Source organism: Agelaius tricolor, unplaced genomic scaffold, assembly GCF_023055355.1.
Source record: "Agelaius tricolor isolate 1412-34295 unplaced genomic scaffold, bAgeTri1.0.p SCAF_13, whole genome shotgun sequence".
Taxonomy (NCBI): domain Eukaryota; kingdom Metazoa; phylum Chordata; class Aves; order Passeriformes; family Icteridae; genus Agelaius; species Agelaius tricolor.
Window position 1 is genome coordinate 2467489 of NW_027269273.1, and position 21700 is coordinate 2489188.

Consider the following 21700-nt stretch of genomic DNA (forward strand, 5'->3'; position numbering starts at 1 on the left):
TGTTTATCTTATTAAAACACCGTCTTATGAAAACTAATACTGTCTTATCTGAGCTATTTTTTCCTAAAAAGAAAAATGGCCTCTTTGTCCCACAAATAAATACAACACAGATGAACATACACAACATACACTAAGTAAACATATTCTTAGACACCCTACACATATAAACCCAGGAGCCACTGCTTATTAACCACAATAATGAAATACCATTAAATGGTATCCCCAGATGTTTTCCTGGCATGACAATCCAAACAGAACTTCTTTGGAATGCTGTTCCACATAAAGAGACCCAGGCCTGTGTGCTCACACAGCAGCTGGGTACCAAACCCTGGGCACTGTCCCTGCTGTTCCAGAGGTGTGGTACTGGCACAGGGGCTGAGGGGGAGAGGGACTGGCAGCCACCCTGACCTTCATGGGAACAAACTCTTCCCTAAATGATGAATGTTCCACTGTCATCCACTCATCCAAATCCACAAATGAGACACAGTATCATCCTAGTGGCATGAACAGTCCTGCTTCATCAAGCTGAATGAGGTGATGGATGTTCTTGAAGTAAAATTTAGATGACTACTTTATTAGGGGTTTATTTAAAGATTCAGGTTTCCATTGGCAATTTCCCTTTAGGTGGCCAAAACAGGGGTTTAGAAGTTTAGCTCTGGTTTGAACATTGTCCATATTTGTTTTCCCTTCACAGTTCCATGTACTTTCATTCTTAATGTTCTCCATTATGTGTAGATGTGTACTTGGGAAAGGCCTACCCTTCCAGCATACCAAGCCATTACAACATACCTATTGGGAAAAGCTTCAGAAAATTGCCTGATGTGCAAAGGCAGAAGTATAGCAATTTTCACAGTAATAAAATGCAGGCCTTTATTTACAAAGAAATAGAGCAATATCTATCTTGCAGGTGCTATCACAGAAGGGGTTATTTTTACTTTCTGTAATAAACTTAAGCAAACAAAATCTAAATGAAAAACCATTTGCAACTAGGTTACAGAAATTTTAACGTAATATGGAATATTGTGAGTTCATTGCCTGCTATTATCAGATCAGGTGTATTTGTGCTAAGGCTGTCCTTACAGCCCTGTGGAAGGTTTAATATTCTTTCATTTCTGTAATAAATCAGCTGTTCTCTTCTTGCACATAAAATGTTACATACTTGTAAAACAGCATCTGGTGGAGAGAGAAAGGAGGGGATGTGATTGACATAGGAGTCCAAAATCTGCTGTTGCTCAAAATCCCATTTTATTATACAGCTTTAGGCATCCACTGCAAAAGCAAGACTGAAGATTTGCTTGCATTATTCTCTCCATGATAGATTATTGACAGTAACAGCTACCATTATTTGGGGAAGTGATTTGGACAAGCCTCCAGAGGAAAGAAGCATGGAGAAACATTTTATCCTAATTGTTTGGGGCTTATCCTTCACTAGCCAGTAAAGCATTCTCTTTCCTCACAAAAAGCACAGCAGTTCCCACTTGTCCTTGTATCACTTGCCTTGCATTTCTACAGTGAAACCAAAACAGTACCAAAAATGTATCAAATGCTGTCAACAAACAGCATTTCTCACAAGGTTCAGGGCAAGTTTTTATGAGGTTCAGGGCAAGTCTTCAGCCTCTGTGTCTGCAGCTAAGCTCAAAATCCATCACAAAAAAATATTAACTAATACTGACCCAAGAGCAGATTTAAGCTGCCAAGTGAAACAAAATTCATTGGAGTCACCCACTCCCATAACATAAATCCATAATAAAGCACAGACACTCCCCAGTCTGACTGCAAAATTCGTCTGAGTATCAACACTTGCAAAACAAGCTGAGAACCCCCAGAGAAAGAGACACACATGGGCAGACTTTCTGTCTCCTTTTCCCCATCTGTCTACAGGCCCATGGGTAGAAAATGCACTGGCCAAAGTCAAAGGTGAAGCTGTTTCCCAAAAGAGGCAGAAGACAAAAAACCCCTAACCAAATATGTATGTGTTTCTATACAAATGCTGAGAAGGTTAAAAAAGAGATGGCTAGACTACAATGCCTACCTGTAAGTATGTTTTGAATAATATCAAACACTTGGAGGAAAGAGATAATTATTGGTACTTTAGTATCTAGAGAAAGGATTTTTAAAATGCAATAACTCATGTCAGTACAGCAATCATGTCAAGAAATCATATCACAAATATCTTAGAATCACATCAGAGCTTGGTGAAATGTACCAACAAGAAACACAGAATCTCTACAAAACTCCATGTCCATGCTCAAATACAGGAAAAATACATTATTAAGGACAATTGACAATCTAATCTTTTTCATTTGAGAAGAGCAACCCTGTTGTGTGCAGAGAAACTGGAATGATTGCTAGCACAGGAAAACAGCAGTAATGGTAGGGTTTCGTTATTTCAGACATGCTGTGTGACAATTCTGATCTGTAGATTGTACTTCAGGGAGTGACAAACAGGGGACCCACTAAAAACAGCCACCTTGTGACACAGCCACAGCAGTGTCAAGGTCCTCATCAAGAATATTATTACTACCAAAAGGCAGTCTGTAAGAGAGACCCTGACACAGTAAGATTCAGTATCTCTAAAGTAGACAAAAGTTTAAAAAAATTCCAATTGATTTTAAAAAGGTAATGTAACTAAAAGTGAAAGCTTGTTAAAATAAATGAAATTTCAAATGTGAAGTATTGGCAAGTATGTGAAGGTTATGCAAGCACAGCTACTAGGAGGTGAGCCTATCCCAGTCCCCTCAAAGAGCCCTGCTGAAAGGCTAACAGCAAAGCAGCCACTGTGCTGGAAAGGCAGCTTAGAAGAGGGTGTAACAACAACAGCACCAGGAAAGATCATGGCATATGCACATAGCAGAAAGGAATATAAACCATGGCAGGTTAGCTGTAAAAAACACAGTCTGACAGGCCACAGAAGACTTTAGGTAGACAGAATTGCAACACTACAAGAACCTTTAACACACCATCACTTCGTCAGGAGCAGGATAGGATGGCTGCCAGAGTCTGTGGGATCAAGCTGGGCTGCCCACAGAAAACACAGAGACTGCACAAAAACCAGATGGATCCTTGTGCACTTTTAGTACAGAAAATCGCTGGGAGGTTTCCATGGATGAAAGAGTGAGGCAGCTGAAAATGTGACCAAAAATGAACTGACATTTTAGTGCACAATAAACTGCAATAGTAAACTGTAAGAACTCACTAGGACCAGCCATAATTCACCAAGCAATTCACAGATAAAATAATAACCTACTCACTATAATATACATTCTAGTACTTTAGAACCTCATCAGCATCAAAAGAACACAAGACAGCACAAATGACAGTGTCTTATTATGAAGCTCTGACCACAAGGACCAGCACAGATAACATCCATCCAATAGGGATTGTAGGCAGGAGAAACAAGAAAGGACCAAAGCAGGAGGCAAATGGACAAATCCTGTGTCAATTATACTGGACAAAGGGTTAGGGAGAGCTTTTAAAAGAAAATTCATACCTCACAAAGCTATTGAAACTTTATGTAGGACTCAAATAACAGCTGGGAGAGCTTTACAACTAGTTCTTAATTAAAAGATCTAGAAACCTATTAAAATTATGTCCGTGGAGAGACTGACTTGTAAAATGTAAAATCAAAATTGGCACACACAAAGAATAAAATCCAGCTTCCAATCCCACCTGTCTCACCTGGGATTTTCAGAGGTTAACAGAACTGGGCACCAATGGGTAATTCTTTAAATATTGGAATTGAACATTTTCTGACGTTGTTCTGTGACAAAGTGAGCTCCAGCCATTCCACTAACAACTTCCTCCAAGTGCTATTCCAAGGTAAATTGATTCCTGGAGTGGTGTCACTTTTCTGCTTGAACATTGTAATTACACAAATCCAAGTTCAATAATCCAAGCTATTAATGTTTAAAATAGACACATTGTTTTTCTTTTGCCATTACTGTTTCTCTACCTTCAAAACCTCTCCAGCCCTGATTTACCCCAGTCCCAGGTATTCCACACCATGACAGACACCTCACACAAAGATCCTTTTAAAGTCTACAGGATGATAAACATCTCCAGGCAGGGAAGGTCTGTGACCTCTCCCTTTCCCCAAGCAAAGGGAAGCCTGTATGAGAGCTGTACCCCAAGAGAGGCTAAAGCAGGAGCTCACCAAAGGTAGAAGGAGATAGGTGGGGGACCCCGTGTTACAAAGCCCCCTTGGAAGCTCTGCTTCTACTTCTCAGTGCCCCTCTCCTCCACAGCCAAGCTGCCTGTGCCCCATTCAGGGGGCAGCTCTTGTCCTTCTCCCCTTAAGGTGTCCCCATGAAGCCACACAAGGCCTGCACAGCATGGCCCAGGGAGGTGTAAGCCCAGGGAGGTGTAAGCCCAGGGAGCTGTAACCCTGGGAGCTGTAACCTTGGTCTCTGCAGCCCTGGGAGCTGTGCAGCCCTGGGAGCTGTAACCCTGGGAGCTGTAACCCTGGGAGCTGTAACCCTGGGAGCTGTAACCCTGGGAGCTGTAACCCTGAGAGCTGTGCAGCCCTGGGAGCTGTAACCCTGGGAGCTGTAACCCTGGGAGCTGTAACCCTGGGAGCTGTAACCATGGGAGCTGTAACCCTGGGAGCTGTAACCCTGGGAGCTGTAACCATGGGAGCTGTAACCCTGAGAGCTGTGCAGCCCTGGGAGCTGTGCAGCCCTGGGAGCTGTAACCCTGGGAGCTGTAACCATGGGAGCTGTGCAGCCCTGGGAGCTGTAACCCTGAGAGCTGTAACCCTGGGAGCTGTAACCCTGGGAGCTGTAACCATGGGAGCTGTGCAGCCCTGGGAGCTGTAACCCTGGGAGCTGTAACCCTGAGAGCTGTAACCCTGAGAGCTGTAACCCTGGGAGCTGTAACCCTGGGAGCTGTAACCCTGGGAGCTGTGCAGCCCTGGGAGCTGTGCAGCCCTGGGAGCTGTAACCCTGGGAGCTGTAACCCTGAGAGCTGCAACCCTGAGAGCTGTAACCATGGGAGCTGTGCAGCCCTGGGAGCTGTGCAGCCCTGGGAGCTGTAACCCTGGGAGCTGTAACCCTGAGAGCTGTAACCCTGAGAGCTGTAACCCTGGGAGCTGTAACCCTGAGAGCTGTGCAGCCCTGGGAGCTGTAACCCTGGGAGCTGTGCAGCCCTGGGAGCTGTAACCCTGGTCTCTGCTGCCCTGAGAGCTGTAACCCTGGGAGCTGTAACCCTGGTCTCTGCTGCCCTGGGAGCTGTAACCCTGGGAGCTCTAACCCTGGGAGCTGTGCAGCCCTGGGAGCTTTGAGAGCAGAAAGGAAGGGAAGAATGAAGTTAAGAGTGTGGGGAGAGAGCAGGGAGTAAGTGGAGAAGTAGGACAATGAAGAGGGAATCCAAGCACTTGTGGAGACACAAGGGAGCTGGAAGAAGCAGGTGACTGCAGCTGAGCAGGTGAACACAGCACTGAGTGCTGCACTGAGACACAGGCATGGGGCTGCTCTCTGCCTCTCCTTGCAGCAGTTTCTCCTTTGGAAGGGCACTGCCTTCATCGAGATCAGGCACAAAAGCCTTAGAGACTCACTAAAGCCCTGCAGTTTTATAAATCTAAACAAAAGTGCATGGTGTGTCCTGCATACACTCCAAAGGAAAAAGAAATTACAAATGGATCTTTAAACCTGTGCTAAAAACCAGGAGTGTAGAAAACAAGTCATACAGCCACTCTTTCCAAAACCAACCCTTCACAGCCCCATCTCCACTTCAATCACTATTTCCTTAACCAGACCCTTAGGGGAAATGGAACAAACTGATTTAGGCTGCTTTTAAAGCTACACCCTCAATGCCTAAAGCTGTACTGGGTGCCCTGCCTTGGAGAACACCTCAGTCCATGGGTACCACTGCCCCTGGGTGAGCACATGCCCTGTGAGCAGGCTCTCCATGGCCTCAGCAGGCTGCAGCTGGGCACCCCAACACTCCTGCTCTTCCTGCCTGCCCACCCTTCACATTAAACACAGCCCTGGGACAAGAAATCCCTCCACTGCTGAGAGGCTGCTCAGGACACTGAAGGCAGGCAGGGATCCATTTCCTGCCCAGGCATGTTGGGCAGCTCACAGTTAAACCTTCTGCTGCAAAGCTTATGAATATTTTTCTATTAAATTCTAGCAGACAGTTTTTGAGCAGATCTACTTACAGACTACCACTGTGACTTCCAGCAGAAACATTAATTTAATATGCTATGCTAGTACTTCCCTTACAACAGCAAGAGAGCAAAGAAAAAGCTTTATAATGCAGAAGAGATCTGGATTTAGCAATTAAACCTTCATTTGTATTTCATTTAGCAATATGAGAATTCTGCCAACATCTTCAGAAGGCTTTTAATCTATCTGCATTAATGCACAGCTCATAAGGCAGCAGTGCTTTCATTTCACTAAGTACTCTAGTGCAGCTCCAGTTGCTGCCTCAGCTGGCTCATGGGGAGAACATTCCCTTGGTGTCACTGGTTTGTCCCATCAGCTTCAGGGAAATACAGCAGAGGCAGCTCCAAATGCAGCTTCAGAGGAGCTTGAACACATGACACTTGTTCCTAATCAGAAGCAGATGATCTTTCCAACATACATTCAGTGACCCAACATTACTGTTCAGAGAAGCAAGAGTAGAACATGGAGCAATTTCTATGTGAAAACAAGAGTCTTTCAAAACCAGGGATGACATGATTGTAACCCATCTATTTTTTATGCTTTAAGAATTACTTAGAAAGTAAAAAGTAATGATGCAGTGTTTCCTTTAAAGCAGAAAGGAATAATGACATTAGTGACATCATGATATTAGTCAGCTACCAAAAGGGCCCCATGTTCAGAGTGTCTGAGAAAGCCAAACCATTAAGTTAAAAAAAAAATCTGAGGGAGAGTTTTGCTCAGAAAGATGCTTACAAGATCTGTATTGCCTCATTATACAAATGCAAACTCAAGGATCCATGAAATATGAAGATTAGCTCAAGGAATGTGTTCCCTGTCAGCAGTGCAATAGAAATCCATCCTGCTTGCAGAACAAACCTGCTGGACAGGAGCTCTGCACACAGACACAACCTGCATTTTCTTGTCACAATTAGGATTGCCCAAATCATGCACATCTTCCAGAACAGCCTCTTAAAACTGATTCCTTATTACCAACCCCTCTACTGTCAGCTTCCCATACATTTATGAGTGATAATGCTTTCCTGGCCTGAGTCACAAACTTATTCTTTTAAAACGTTTTACATCTGTATGCAAGCCAAACTGGCTATCTTCTTGAGCAGTCAGGAAACTTGAGTCCTCCCACATGACTCACCCAGATAATACTACTATAATAACCTTTTTTTTTAATATTTGGAATTAAACATCAAGACAGAGCAATTATTTTATTGATCATCAATACTGAAAACAATAATACAAATGAAAATTTTATTTATTTGGCGTTACAATCCACCCTCCCAACATTGCAAGATCAGCAATTACAGTACAGAGCAGATGATTTGTTGTGAAGAGTTTTCCCACATCCAGAGTTGGGCTCATGTCTCCTTCCAACGTGCTGTCAGTTGTTATAAAGAAGAAAAAGCTGCAGTGCCAGACTGTGATGCCCTTACTTATACTGGCTAATGACGACCAGTGGTGTTTCCTGAAACTCCTATGAGCACTTGTGTCCACAGGAGCTAAGGACACCATTGTCTGATCTGAAAACACAGAAGGCTGGGAACAGAATAGAAAAAATGACCTTTTAGGAGAAACCGAGCTCCTGCACATTTGAGTGTCTCCTCCAGCCTGGAGAACACAGGCTAAGGAAGAGCATTTCAGGGAGGGGAAGCAGCAGCAGCTGTGCTGGGACAGCAGAGACCCCCAGGAGATGCAGAGTTCTCACTTTAAAGGGGCACCCTCAGGTAACACTCAGGTCTGTCATGTCCCTGTAAGCACTGCTAAAGATTCCCTTCTCCAGGGGGAATCTGTACTTAGTCTGACAAAGCATCAGTGAGGTTTCCATGCCCTTTTTGTTCCAGGAAAAGATGAAGACAGATAATTTATCTATTTTCCCTGGGACACTGTTTCAGAAACATTTTTTAGAAAAACAGCTCTTAAGCCCTGGGCTGTGCCTGTGATAGGCAACTAGAGAGAGACAGATGGGGTGTGTTGGGTGGCTTTGGTGTGGTGTTTTTTATTAAATCTGTTCTTTTCAAAGCAGGTAGAGCTATGATTTCAAGTTTATCACCGTGTTCCAAGTGTCTTAACTATCCAGTTACCCACTCTCTCAAATAACTTGGTCCCTTTCATCCAGCTGATGTTGTTTCATTTTCAGCTTAACAAAAAATAACCACATAACAAAAAGTAACCACATAACAAAAAGTAACCACATTTCTCTGTGCTTTTGGTTCCCTTTTTAACGATGTCAGCTTTCCAGAGCAACTGCAGTGCAAAGCTCCTGTCCAAGGCTCCTGATAACCCTTCTGGCTGCAAACCACAGCAGCACTGAGAGCAGGCACCAAGGAGCACAAGGGGAGCTGCAGGGGTCAGCAAGGGAGCAGAGAGGTGGAAGGAGCAGGGCTGGAGGCCCAGGGCACCAGGGCAACTTCCAGGGAAAGAGAACGGAGCCTTCAGGCAGCCCTGCTGCTGACAAGGCAATCCAAAGTTTATGTACTGTCCCCAAAGCCTTCAGGAAAATTAGCAGAGTAGTTAATGAGAGGGAAACTCTTATCAAGGAGGAGAATTTACTGATCATTTCCACTCCAGGCTGCAGCTTCACAGTTACTTCAGACTGACCTAATTACAGACTGTTGAAGACAACTGTCTGATTTTCTCTCTCCCTTGCTAGACCTGGTACTGAGCACACTGAGCAGGATTTGGGGTTTCACACGGGGCTGTGATTCACTAGAGAAGTAATTGTTGAGCATTTTCAAATTCTTAACAAGTTACTGCTAGGCTGGATCAGCTCCCTCCCTTGGCTCAGCCCAAGCACCTCAAGGGAACATTAGATTAAATGAAGTATGAAACCCCATCTGGAGAGAACTCAGCTCCACCTAGAGAGACAGAAACACCCTGGGTCCTGGGCAGGCCTCCACCCCCACAGCAATCCCCTGGTTCTGATGGAGTCCCAGCCTTTCCAAGCTGCTTTCCAGGCACTTCATCCTGCTCAGCTCTTTCCCACACAGGAGGCTCCAAGGCAGAGAGGCCCTGTGTCCTACCAACTGCAAATAAGCAGTTCCAACATAGCAGTGTGCAGGGATGACAGATCTCAGGCTTCCAGAAACATGACACAGCTTAGCAAGATGTCAGCAAAGAACATTTGGCTATCAGTATTCCATAAATAGCCAATTTGAAAAAAGCTGTTCAAGTTCTAGAAATCCATCACTTTTCTATTTTCAGGGGTTTTTTCTCATTGTTTCATATAAATGTTCAGAACAGACTTCATACTTCTAAGATCTAAAATGGATGTCTTTGTGGTTTTGGGCTGGAAGACCACATGCTTCAGAGATACAAATGGTCAGAAACTAATCTGTGTGATGAATGAAAAGAGGAATCAAATGGCAGCAGCTCCAGGTCTGCAAATCAATTAGTAATCATTCAAAAAATTAAGTGAGAATATATTTATAAGCAGAATTGCCATCTTCACTTGTTTGTAAATAAGCAATTTATTTATTATCAGCACCTGCTCAGACAAGCCATCTTTGAATTTTCTCCTTGGTGTTTCTCAGTGACAGTAAATAGTTCCAAGAATTGCCTTTTGGCAATTCTCTAGGCCCTTGTCCTTGCTCAGCTGCTCAAAAGCCACTCCTTCTTTGGGAAGAAATCCTTCCCTGGGAGGGAGCTGAGGCCCAGGCCCAGGGTGCCCAGAGCAGCTGGGCATCCCTGGATCCCTGGGGCAAGGATCCTGTCCAAGGCCAGGCTGGGACAGTGGGAGGTGTCCCTATGGATGTGCCACTGAATACTGAGAGCTCACCCCTGCAGAGAAAGGTTTAGGAAGTCCAATTTTGCAGAATTTCTCTGGTCATTTCCTGAGCCATAATTCTGACAGCTTCTTACCTTACCTGCATTTGCCAAGAACACTGAAATAACTGGAAATACCCAGCATTTTCTTGGATCATTGTTGCCATGAATACACCACACTACTCAAGTACACTCCAGTCTAGCCTGGGCTCCTCAGAACTCTCACAATTTATTAGGCAGCAGAGAAAGTTCTTTATCCTGCAGGCACAGAACACTTACAAACAAGGCTTGCATGAAAGATGATTCTTCACTTTGTGCATTCCAGTACAATCTGTTGTAGGATGATGAATAATAGAAGTAATTATAGCACGTCTTAATCCCATCTAAACCAGCTTCTTGGGCTTCACAGAGAAAAAATGAAAAGGTTATAGAAGATCATTTAACAAAGTGGTTTTTGAGATTGTCAACATACAGTCCCTAACATAGCTGCTTTACTGAAAAGTGGAATCAGATTACTCTTAAGAGAAGAAAAAGTAGTATTTTCCCATATTTCTTAAACACCAGGAAATATCCTTCCCCTTTTCATTTCCTATTAAAATAAAGGTGAAGTTAGTGACGCAAAGAAAACTAATGCTGTAAATTATTGACCTCCATAGGTCTGAAATGATGGCTGGTACCACTGAATCCTTGAAACATGGTTGGAAGAAGTAAGTGGAAAAGTTTTCTACACTACTGTAGAATTTTCTAGTGGTGTGAAAGTGAAGTCTTGTGAAGTCTTAAATATCTGCCTGACAGTATAGACAGAAGTGATTTACAACAACCCAGTTCTATTCAAAAGTAGCTTGCACTGAGCTGACTGATCTTCATTTAACATGATTACTTAGCCATGAATTAAAGTTAGAACTCTCTGCCTTTTCAGTATGAAACTCGCTTTATCCCAGAGTGTCTTTCACACTTGATGAAAAATGAAAAGATAATTTCTTTCTGTTTCTTTATGTAACGTAACCACAGTGAACATGTATTTGCTGCAACATTTCATTACCCAGGCTAACATGCAGCATGGAATACCCTAGCAGCACGTTTAGAGAAAAGAGAACTTTTTAAATGTCACTGAGTTTAAAGAGACAATTGGACTAAGATGAGTGAAAAATTCATTTGTTCCTTCTCCCTGAGGACAAAGCCATTGTTTTCTTCAGTGGGAAATGAAGAGAAAAGCAGGGAAACAGCTTTGCAAATGAGGATGTATAGAGGCCTAATTTACAAAAATAAAGCAGAACAGTTAATTCCAATAATTTCTGCCAAAAAGCAGCTTAGGTAGGATTCTTACAAATCTTAAGCTTCACAGAACCCAGAGCTTCTGAGAAGGCCTGGAGTGCCTGTAAACAGTGCATTCCCAGCAGAGCTCTTGGCAGCTAAAGGCCCCCCTGGGAGCCTGGAATTGGCTGTGCTGCTGCCAGGGGCTGGATACCCACACACGGGAGCAGGCATGGGCACACTCACACTTACCATGCTCAAAAATGCTCTGCTCTCACTCTGCCCAATTAGGAAGTAAATGAGCACACAGTGTAATCTCCCATGCAGAGGTGAGAGCAGAGCAGCAGCACCTGTCTGCATGGAGGGCAGGCACACACCCAGCCTGCTGCCCAAAGACCACACAATCCACAATCCACAATCCTTCCACCAGCACAAGGGAAAGGCGAGCTCAGTAACTTCAGAAACATGTTTGCAAAGTGGTTTGGATTTGCCATGCAAGCAGGCCTTTGGTTCATACAAAAAGAAATAAGACTTCTTAATTTTAAATGAATACTAAGTTTAAGCAGTGCAAGCCAGCATAATGTTGAGGTATTTATTGCTAATATGCTGATTAACCATCAATCAGAAAAAATCCCTGAGCCTGCAGCATACTACATAAATAGAACTGCCTTCAGTGGGAATGCTGGATAAAATCTAATACAGGACATATAGCTCAAGCTGTAAGCCTAAAGAAATAGTCTTCCTGCTATTTAAATGGGAAAACTGGTCTCACTCTGAAATAACTTCCATGAAAGTTAATAGAAGATTTGCCAGTGTTCTGCCATGGGAATTGGACAGTGCCTGAGCTCTGTTCCACTGCCAGAGGCCATCAGTCCCTCTCCCTGTGTTTTCTAATGCACCAGGGAAGGCAGCGGGCAAAGGAGAGAGGGATTCTGATTAACAAAGAAAACAACCCTCTGAGAAGCTGATTCCCATAACAAATATCTCAGAAATTCTATGATCCCCTCTAAGATTCACCCTGAAGGATTTAAAAAATATCTGAGAACAGGTCAGAATAAGGGTTAGAGATATTAAAACTACCTAATCCATGGTGCATGACTATTATGGATACGGGTCATTAAAATTTATGTGCATGAGACATTGCAATCTTTGCTACTTAATTACACTTCAGTAGAACTGTGGATGAATGGGAGCATCTTTAAAATTCTGCCCCACCATTCTAATTAGCCCGGCACACTTAAATTTAGGAGGGAAAAAATCAAGAAAACCTGAAAATAATGCTGATGGGAATGATTATATTAAAAATGGAATTGGGGGAGGAAAGAACAGAGACCAGAGTTACCTTCAAGTTGGATAAGCAATTAATATTGGCTCCACGATATTTTCTATAAAGCACAGGAGGTCTAGCAGAATTATTTCACCCAACTGTTGTGAGCTAACACACTGCACTCAGCTGCAGATACTGTATTTTAGAGAAAAGAAAGAAAAAGGTAAAATAATCTAGAGAAAAGAAAATTAGAATAAATATTCTTTTAAAGTTACCTATGATGTGTAGAAGCAGTTGCATTCAGAAAAGACTGATAGAAACTACACAGCATTTTCCCACTTGACATTAACAAACTGGGGTGGGGGGGGAACAAACAAGGGGAAAAAATCCAGTTCTTTGCAATCAAGATTAGGCTGGGTGACAAAAAGTTCTTTTTCAAACTCCATCTGCAGTTTTCTCTTCAGCCCTCAGTGCCTCCCCTCCCTAGGGAAGAGAAGACAGGCTGGTGTGTAACAGACCCTGTGGAGAAGCACAGTGCTGGGCACTGGAGCAAGCGCAGTCTGCACTCAGAGCAGCTCCCAGTCAGTTCCACCCCAGCTTCTGAGCTGCCAGATGTTGGCAGAGAATACATAAGCTTCTTACCAGCCACAAATAAACCCCACAGTTTATCTGAGGTTCTATGCAACTTTATTACTTCCGACATGAGGCTATCAAAAATATAAAATATAAAAGTAGTCTCAGGCTAAAGCAATGCAATGGATTACAAATTTGTCAGTGTAAGTAGAAAACCAGGCTTTAAAAAAAGATTTGCATGTGTACAAATGATACATACAGAGGAAGGTGGAGGATTGCCAACAGATTAGCAGATGAGGTGAACAATGAGGTTCCAGGACCAAGGAATGACAAAATGCCCTAGAAGTTTCTCTCCCCTGGATCAAACAGTGAAATCAACACTCATTCCAGTAAAGAGAGATTCTAAACTACTAAATATAGAAACTACAAATCACAGATTCAGCACAATGAGTAATAAAGATGCCTCAGAAATACAGGAAAAACCGAAGTAGCCAGATATGATGTCATGGAACTCATTTAAAATCTACCTAAGGCTAATTACAACAGGCCAGGCTGAAGCACCTTTCAGGATAAATCAAGTCTATCTGCTCACTGCAGGGTAAGGAAACATGGTGAAGGGATAACACAGATTCCCAATTCCAGGCAGGTCCCTTAACTGGGAATAAATTCAGCTTTTCAAGGCACATCCTTCTCTACAGAAATGGCACAGTTGTATTCCAAGGCAGCTCAGTTAGGAGGCTGCTGCTGTGGCATGGAATTGGGCAGCAGTGAGTGAACACACAGTTCCAAGTATTTTAGGCATGCAGAGCTGTTTAGAGATGACTGTGACCTTTTGTCATGTGTAAATACACATAGTTGGAAGGTATTTAGCTTCTAGAGGCTACAAAAGGATAACATTTAGAACAAGTGATGTGCATGGCACTGAGTTGTGGAGTCCACTTTGATACCTCATGTGTCAAAGTTAAAAAAAAAGTGCTACCCCATCAGGGAGTTCTGAGGTATAAAACAACCTTTGCATGAAGGGACTAAAACTTACAATCACCTTGCCTTTTTAGCCCCTCAAATCCCAAGAGCAACTGGAACCAGACTTGCATCTCATGTCCCCAACATACAGCACAGGCTCCAGACATAATGGGCAGATCCAAAACCTGATCCTTCCAATGAAAATGCAGTTAAGGATTGCCATTTAACAAAACCTTTCTGATGTTCTCACCTTCCTTCCACCTGCTGCCAGTGAAATTAATTCAGCAAGCAGATTGTGTAAAGGCAACAGATTATATGAGTTTAGTTTTCCTCCCCTGTGCCATGTACTATTTCTGCTACCAGCTGGTTGGAAATGCCACCTAGGCAGTCCTGGTGAAATCATGGAACTTGACAGCACTTTGGAATTCAAAAGCTGCAGAACATGAATATAAAATATGATTAGAAATATCGAAACTGTGAAAGAAAATACAGATGGATTTCCAGAACAGGAGACTTAGACAAGTCTGATTAAAGGAAATGTGAACAGACAGGATTTGTCTGAATCAAACATGGCCCTGCAGTACAGGACAGCCCATCTCATCCGTGGGACTTGGACAGTTCTTAGGTCATTCCAGCAGCATTCCATGTTGCTCTTCCAGAGCCCAAAGGTGTAAGAAATGCTCTGAGAAGAGCAGCCTTTGTTGTAGTGCATGTATGTAGATCCTACAATGCCTAACAGCTGCTCTTTGCCTGGATTAGGCAAATCAGGCAATTTGGGGTTCTCCTGTATCGAGAAGAAACTCCAGTTCTCCATTTGCCCATATCATGAGGCACTAAAACTATTATAAATGTCTTATCTACAATGACTGAATAGTTCTGCTTCTCAGTCCTTACCTAAATTCTCACTTCACACACCAACTGCCATAGGTCTGGCTACAACTAAACTCCATTTCATGTAATAGAGAAAATAAACTGAAGCAGAGAACTGACCTTTGTCAGTCCTGCAGGTCTCTCTCCTGTACCTAAACCAGGAGAAAAAGGTAGGCCTGGCTAATCCCAGCTCAGCTGCTGCTGAGACTGCCCAGTCTCCAGGAGAAGCTGCCACTGGAAGCTCACATCCCACAGAAGGGCACTGTGTCTGTGCAGGCTTCCCACCCAGAGCACAGTCCATGGAGCAGCCAGGCTAGGCCTGAATAAAGCACTGCACATTAAAGCAGCAGCAGCAGCACACCTAAATGCAAGCCAGAGCAGCTCTTGGATCAAAACCCTAGACCTGACCAGCAGCTCGAACTTTGCAATGTCTCAGTGCTGGACAGCTCCCCTAAGAAATATGCTGCAAGCTCTGTGATCTCCCTCTGCTTAGAAGGCTGCTAGGATGCAAGCTGGGCCAGAGTAATGCATCCCATGGGGAGGCAAAGGCAGCCCCATCAGGAGGGATTTTGTCAGGGGGAGGGAATAGCTGTGTGCCCGTGTACCAAAGGGGACTGACAAATGAGGTGTTTGCACAGCACCGTGGGTACAAAGGTTTTCTGCTAGAGACAAAGTGTCTGCAGCAGCTCCTTACATTTGTTTCCAGATGTTCTCAGGGTCTTCTCCCAACAGGTGAGAGAGACAGATATGACAGGTATGATAATGGGTCTTGCAGAACTGCACATTAAGGCAATCTGTGAGCAGATCTCAACCAAAGAGTGATGGCACAGATCTCACAGGCCAGAAAAGCAAGCAGTGTCAGCCAGGAGTGTTCCATGTGCATGGAATGTACACAGACAGAGAACAGCAGAGACACAATGTCCTGAGAGCCTTTTCCCTGTGCCTGACATACCCTGGGACTTCAAACACTGAGAGCCCCAAACAAAACTGCTCCACAGCCCCCAAAGGTGTTCCCTTCTCCCCACATGCAATGTAGAACCATGCTGAAAGCACCCCTGCTTGTGACAGGTGCATCTCCCCTGAGCCTCAACGTGCTGGGCTCACACAAAGCACACAGGGCTCACACACACACACACACACACACACACACACAGTGCTCACACACACACACACAATGCTCACACACACACACACAATGCTCACACACACACAGTGCTCACACACACACACACACAGGGCTCTCACACACACACAGGGCTCACACACACACACAATGCTCACACACACACACACAGGGCTCACACACACACACAGGGCTCACACACACACACACAGTGCTCACACACACACACACACACAATGCTCACACACACACAATGCTCACACACACACACAGGGCTCTCACACACACACAGGGCTCACACACACACACAATGCTCACACACACACACAGGGCTCACACACACACAGTGCTCACACACACACACACAGGGCTCACACACACACACAATGCTCACACACACACACAGGGCTCACACACACACACACACACAATGCTCACACACACACAATGCTCACACACACACACAGTGCTCACACACACGCTCACACACACACAGTGCTCACACACACACAGTGCTCACACACACACACACAGTGCTCACACACACACACACACACGGCTCACACACAATGCTCACACACACACACAGGGCTCACACACACACACACGGGGCTACACACACATAGTGCTCACACACACACACAGGGCTCACACACACACACACGGGGCTCACACACACATAGTGCTCATACACACACAGGGCTCACACCCAGTGCTCACACCCCTTCCCAAGGGCTGTGCCCTCCCAGGGGCTGATTCCCACCCAAGTGCCTTCCCAGAGGCAATGCCACAGCAGATGGGAGCAGCAGCAAGAGCTGCCAGGTGTGTGTGGCCAGCCCTTGGCACAGAGAGCTTTGCCTTCCTTCCCTAGCCGTGCCCCAGGAAGGCCAGCTCAGGACAGGTACAGCATTTCCCAGTACATTACAGGGAGCCACCATCCCCTTCTATTTTGCATACAATTCATTGCTTTGGACTTGAAAAATAAACACATGCATTAAGATTGATCTTCCTTGTAATTACACACCAGCCCTCTTTCTAACTTTATCAGACATTTATCAGATTTTTAGCTGCAGGTTACTTAGGAAAGGTCTTATTCTGCTGCCATTATTATTGTCAGGTAATTCAATCACATTTAATGGCATGATTTGTTTAATAGGATGCTGCCCAAGATGAGAAAGAATGGATAAATCCAGCTCCCAGTCAGATTTCTGCCTGGTCTCAGCTGGAATTATGCCTTTGCTAACCACACACACGTTACATGGTAATTTTCTTGCATCCTTCCCCTGTGCTAGCTTTTCAAGTGGTTCTTAATTAGCTCTGGCTTATTTATGAAAGCATATTTTGCTAGACTTTCCCCAAGAGCTTTAGTAAACAGCTATATTAAGCTTGTATTTACTTATCACATCTCCTGTAATGCTTCCAAACAGGAGGGGGAAGGGGAGATCGTTTAGAGGGGCAGAGCTGTGTTTGGGCTCTGAAGGTTACTGCCACTTGTAATCCATCTCTTCAGCCTCATTTCCTTTGGAAATCATGCTTTGCCAAGCATGCCTGTGTGCAAGTGTCCATTTGTCTCCTTTCTCATTGGTTTTCAGCCAACTAGCCTATTTTGGCCTAATTTAGTGGAAGGCAAAGCTCTTAAAAATACAAAACTCTTATGAATTCTGTGAACAGAATTTAAGAGAGCACCTCTATGAACATTCCCATAAACACCAAACATCTGGTAATGCTTTCTTCCCCACACGCACTTCAGCAGTGATCCTTGCACGTCCTCTTGTCACTTTTAACCTTTCCTATCCTTTCCTGTCACTTTTAGCCAGTTTAAAACCTGCTTAAACTGTTTTGGCTTGTTCTGGCCCAGTATCTTTTATCTGATTTTTATTCTGGAATGATAGAAGGTGGCACAATTTGTGTCATTAAAACTGACAGTTCTACAGGATAAGCAAATGAACATGAAATTTAAAAACTGAATTTTTACAATGCTTGCCATTAAAGCACTTAGAAATTAAATTAAACTAAATTGATCAAAAAATTGAGTTGCAAAAATAATTTCACTCTTTTTTAGATCCCTGAAAATTTCAGAAGTTGACTAGAAGTAGGCTAAAAGGGAAAAAACTTAAAATATTATTCAGTATTTCCCAATTTTAAAAACATTCTTATAATTAACTTTTTTGCATTGAACAAAGAGGTTAATGAGAACTTTTTTTTAAAGAAAATATGCTGATTAAAATATAACTTTTAAATCAACACATTAAAAAAGGGTCGTGTAACTAGACAGCACTTCCATTCCACAGTGCCAATGCTCTGTTTAACTGAATGGAGTAAATAAGCTTTCCCCTATTCTTTTGACCTTTTATGAGTTGTCTTCCATGAATAAAACATCTTTCTGATAGACACCAGGGTTTTCTAAACAAATATCAGTGTTTTCAACTCCTGTGAAGATTCCTCATGCAGACTCCCCACTGCTTCAAAAGAAACCTCCTGCATCTGTAGCCTTCAGTTGTATTTTAGTTTCAGGATATATGAAAGCTAGAAGCTATGGCAGACACAGACAGAAATAAAATAAATATGTACTTCAAAATAAAAAATGGACAAAGGCTACCTCCAAGATTTTCATTTAAGTTCACTGAAGTGAATGGAAAAAACCAACAGCATTGAATCAAGTAGGATTCCACCCACATGGTCATACCACTGGATGCTGTGGCTGAAAGCTTTTTGAAGATTTTGTGTCTCTTAGAGAACCACCTGACATCTCTCAGAGCCACTTCAACAGCTCATGTTTACATTAAGCACCTTTTAGGAAGATTTCTCCTAAGTTTTCACTCTTAGCTGACAAATTTCTCAATAATGTCCCAGAGCAGTCATTGCTTATTGTAAGTCAGCATCCCCTGTGGCTGACACTGCATCCTGTCCAGTGCTGGTAAAGGCCTTTACACAAACACAGGAGCCTTGGAGGGAAAGAAGGGACACATAACATAGGCACAGGCTTGAAATGTACTCCCATGACTCTTTCCAAAGTCCTGAGAAAGTTAGCCAACTCCTCTCCTTCGACTTCCCCCTCTATAGAAAGGGAATATTAACATTTAATGACTTGGAGGGATATGATGAATATTAAGGCCCACTTGTACACTGCTTGAAGGCTGAAAACACTATCTAAAGGCTAAGTATCATCCCCATCATCAGAAATTCATGGTGTATCCTTTCCTCCTCCGTATATATGAAGGCAGGAAATTATCTTACCAAGGAGATTGATGGCACCTGGAAATTGTAGGCAGCCACCCTCTAAATTATGGTGCATGAGTCACTTCAAGGTATTACAGTTCTTCCCTCAGTGAGACTGTATCGGCTCAAGCCAATTGTCAGACACTGATTCTGGGGATGTTTGTGAGACAAACTGCTCCTGCAGATGACCTGGAGTACACAAAGCACCTGGGGCAAACCTCCCAGCAATGGAAGAGCTGCTGGCTGTGTTTCAGGGTGCCCATCCCAAAAGATGTATTCCAGATCACATCAGACAGAAGCTGTGCTGATTACAGCACCTGCAGCACCAGCACAGCTGGGTCCAGACCTCAGATCAGATCTGTTCCACTGTGCTGCTGCATCTCTCCACTCCTCTTTTCCCCATGGACATCATTACCTCTGCACGCCCTGGTGGGGAAAAAAACAGTCAAGAAACACAACTTCTGTTGAAGGTACTGTAACACATCAGGTGGGGAACTGTCCAGACAAAAGAGACTTTAATCAAAAAGCAACTTTAGAATAAGAACTATTTCTGACTCTTTCCAACAATTCACAGCAAGTTTAAATATTCTCAGCAAGTTTGAATTAAGGTCGTTTCCTTGATGTTAGGGGAGCTCTGCTGCTAAACAGGGGATGAAAATCAGTGATTTAAGCTCTAAGAAATAATTAAAGCAACAACTGAGATATCTGTAGACAAAACTGCACTGAAATTTCTTTCATAGCTTCATCTTTTGGGGGTCTGTATCTGTTAGTCTTTGCAGGAAGCAGCTTCCCTCTGTTAACTCTGTCACAGCCACAGTGAAATGCTTGAGCCCTTTGGGTTTGATCTTGTGTAAGTGAAATAATATTGAGTGACATTCTATAGAGCAGTGTCAGCAGGTTTGTTAACTTTAGAAAACTACATCAGCATCCTTGAGCTATCTTGACACCCACCCTGTGTGCTCAAACTCTCATTCATTACTCTGGAAAACACCATGAGACATTCAAGGGTTTGCCCAAAGACCAAGGACCTTTAGTTAAAAATATTTGTGTGTCCCAACCTCAAAATGTGCTCATATGCATCTCAAGAACAGAATACTAAAAAGGAAACAACGAAATCCAGAATGTTTTTTCTTACCTCACCTCATAAGGCTGCAAAGTGCCTCAGATTTTGGTTTTAGACTTTAAGTCTGGCACTTTGACTTCAAGGGTTAAATTTGAACTGCTAGGATACATCCTCTTCTGAAGGCACTGAGCAAGTTCAACAGTGCTGAAAAACTGGTTTCTTCACTTTTCATGTTATGGCTTCTAGACTTAGCAAGCCCAACCCTTTCAATCCTTCCTCACACAAATTATCATCCAGGCCTCTTATTTCTCCTGTGTGTTCACATCCTAACAGTGATGCCCAAGCCCAACACAATGTATTTCCTTTTCATAACTAAGGAATAACCAAACTGACCTTGTCCTAAGCAGGATTATTATAAATTTTTCAGCAATCTCTGTTACCTTTGTAAAAACAGATACGAGCCTCCCATCTCCTGAGATTTTGTTGTGTGTGTATTCTCCCAGCACACAATGGTGAGAAAAGTGAATTATATGTTACTACGTAAAAAAAAAACCCAAATCTTGCTCTCTTGGCTCTGAGGAAAAGTCTGAAAATTTGAAATGAGCAGACACTGAAGACTCCAAAATTGAGGTGAAAAATAAAAATAACTTTTAAATACATTTAATTACTTTAAAATTCCTCATCTCCATTTTCCAAGCCTTATACTCTGATTTTGGACAGTCCTGTTCATGACTTTTGACCATTTCTGAAAAATTGCCAGAGCTTCATATAAGAATCAAGCAAAAGGCATCCCAGAAAATTCTTTTCTCTGCTGCATTTAGAATAACAAGATGTCTACTGAGCTGGTGTTCTCCCAGCACTGGAGTAATGCAAATCATAAGCAACTCAATCCTTATTATGAATTTTATAACTTGGTTCTTAACATCACTTTGCATTTCCTTTTCCAAAGACAAATGAACACTGTCACACACGGCCCATTAAGAAGTGTGCTAGGGCACTTTACACACCATGATTGATGTTGGGAAGAATACTCTGGAAAAACTGAAGCTGAAAATCTCATTTGGATTAAGTTCTTCCATACAATCTCTAAAAATGAAAAATGGTTTAAGGCCAGAGAAAGCAATTTCCACAAGTATTTTCACTGTGCACAAAAGACATGTGAAGTTCTGTCTTCAGCAGATGCAATTCTTCAATTTAACATTGATTTTCACTTGACAATTTTAGGGGTGACATGAGAAAAGTAATGTAAGAAAGCAGAGACAGATAGAATCAGAAGAAGTTAAAGGCTCAAAACACTTCTCAAGAGCACAAGGTTAAGAAAACCTTTCTATTCATCTTAACACTGCATAGAAAGAGGTGCCAATTTATTCCTAGCAAGCTTTCTTCTTCAGTTGTGCTTGTTTCCACAGGCGAGAAAAAGCAAATATATTTTAAACCAAGCAGCAACACAG

General features: G+C 43.1%; 2 protein-coding genes across 9 annotated transcripts in view; one reads left to right on the forward strand and one right to left on the reverse strand.

Annotated features, from left to right (window-relative positions):
* CTNNA3 (catenin alpha 3) overlaps positions 1-21700 on the reverse strand; it is a 435224-nt gene that overhangs the window by 263963 nt on the left and 149561 nt on the right. The gene's annotated exons all lie outside the window — the stretch shown is intronic.
* The window catches only part of LRRTM3 (leucine rich repeat transmembrane neuronal 3), an 83803-nt gene that overhangs the window by 21299 nt on the left and 40804 nt on the right, over positions 1-21700 (forward strand). Inside the window, exon 3 of one of the 5 annotated variants that reach the window (XM_071438376.1) lies at positions 10574-10624. The exons of the other annotated variants lie outside the window; for them this stretch is intronic. Within the exon in view, the coding sequence (XP_071294477.1) occupies positions 10574-10579 (6 nt within the window). The 3' untranslated portion in view covers positions 10580-10624. The remainder of the gene's footprint in view (positions 1-10573; positions 10625-21700) is intronic. 5 annotated transcript variants of the gene reach the window in all.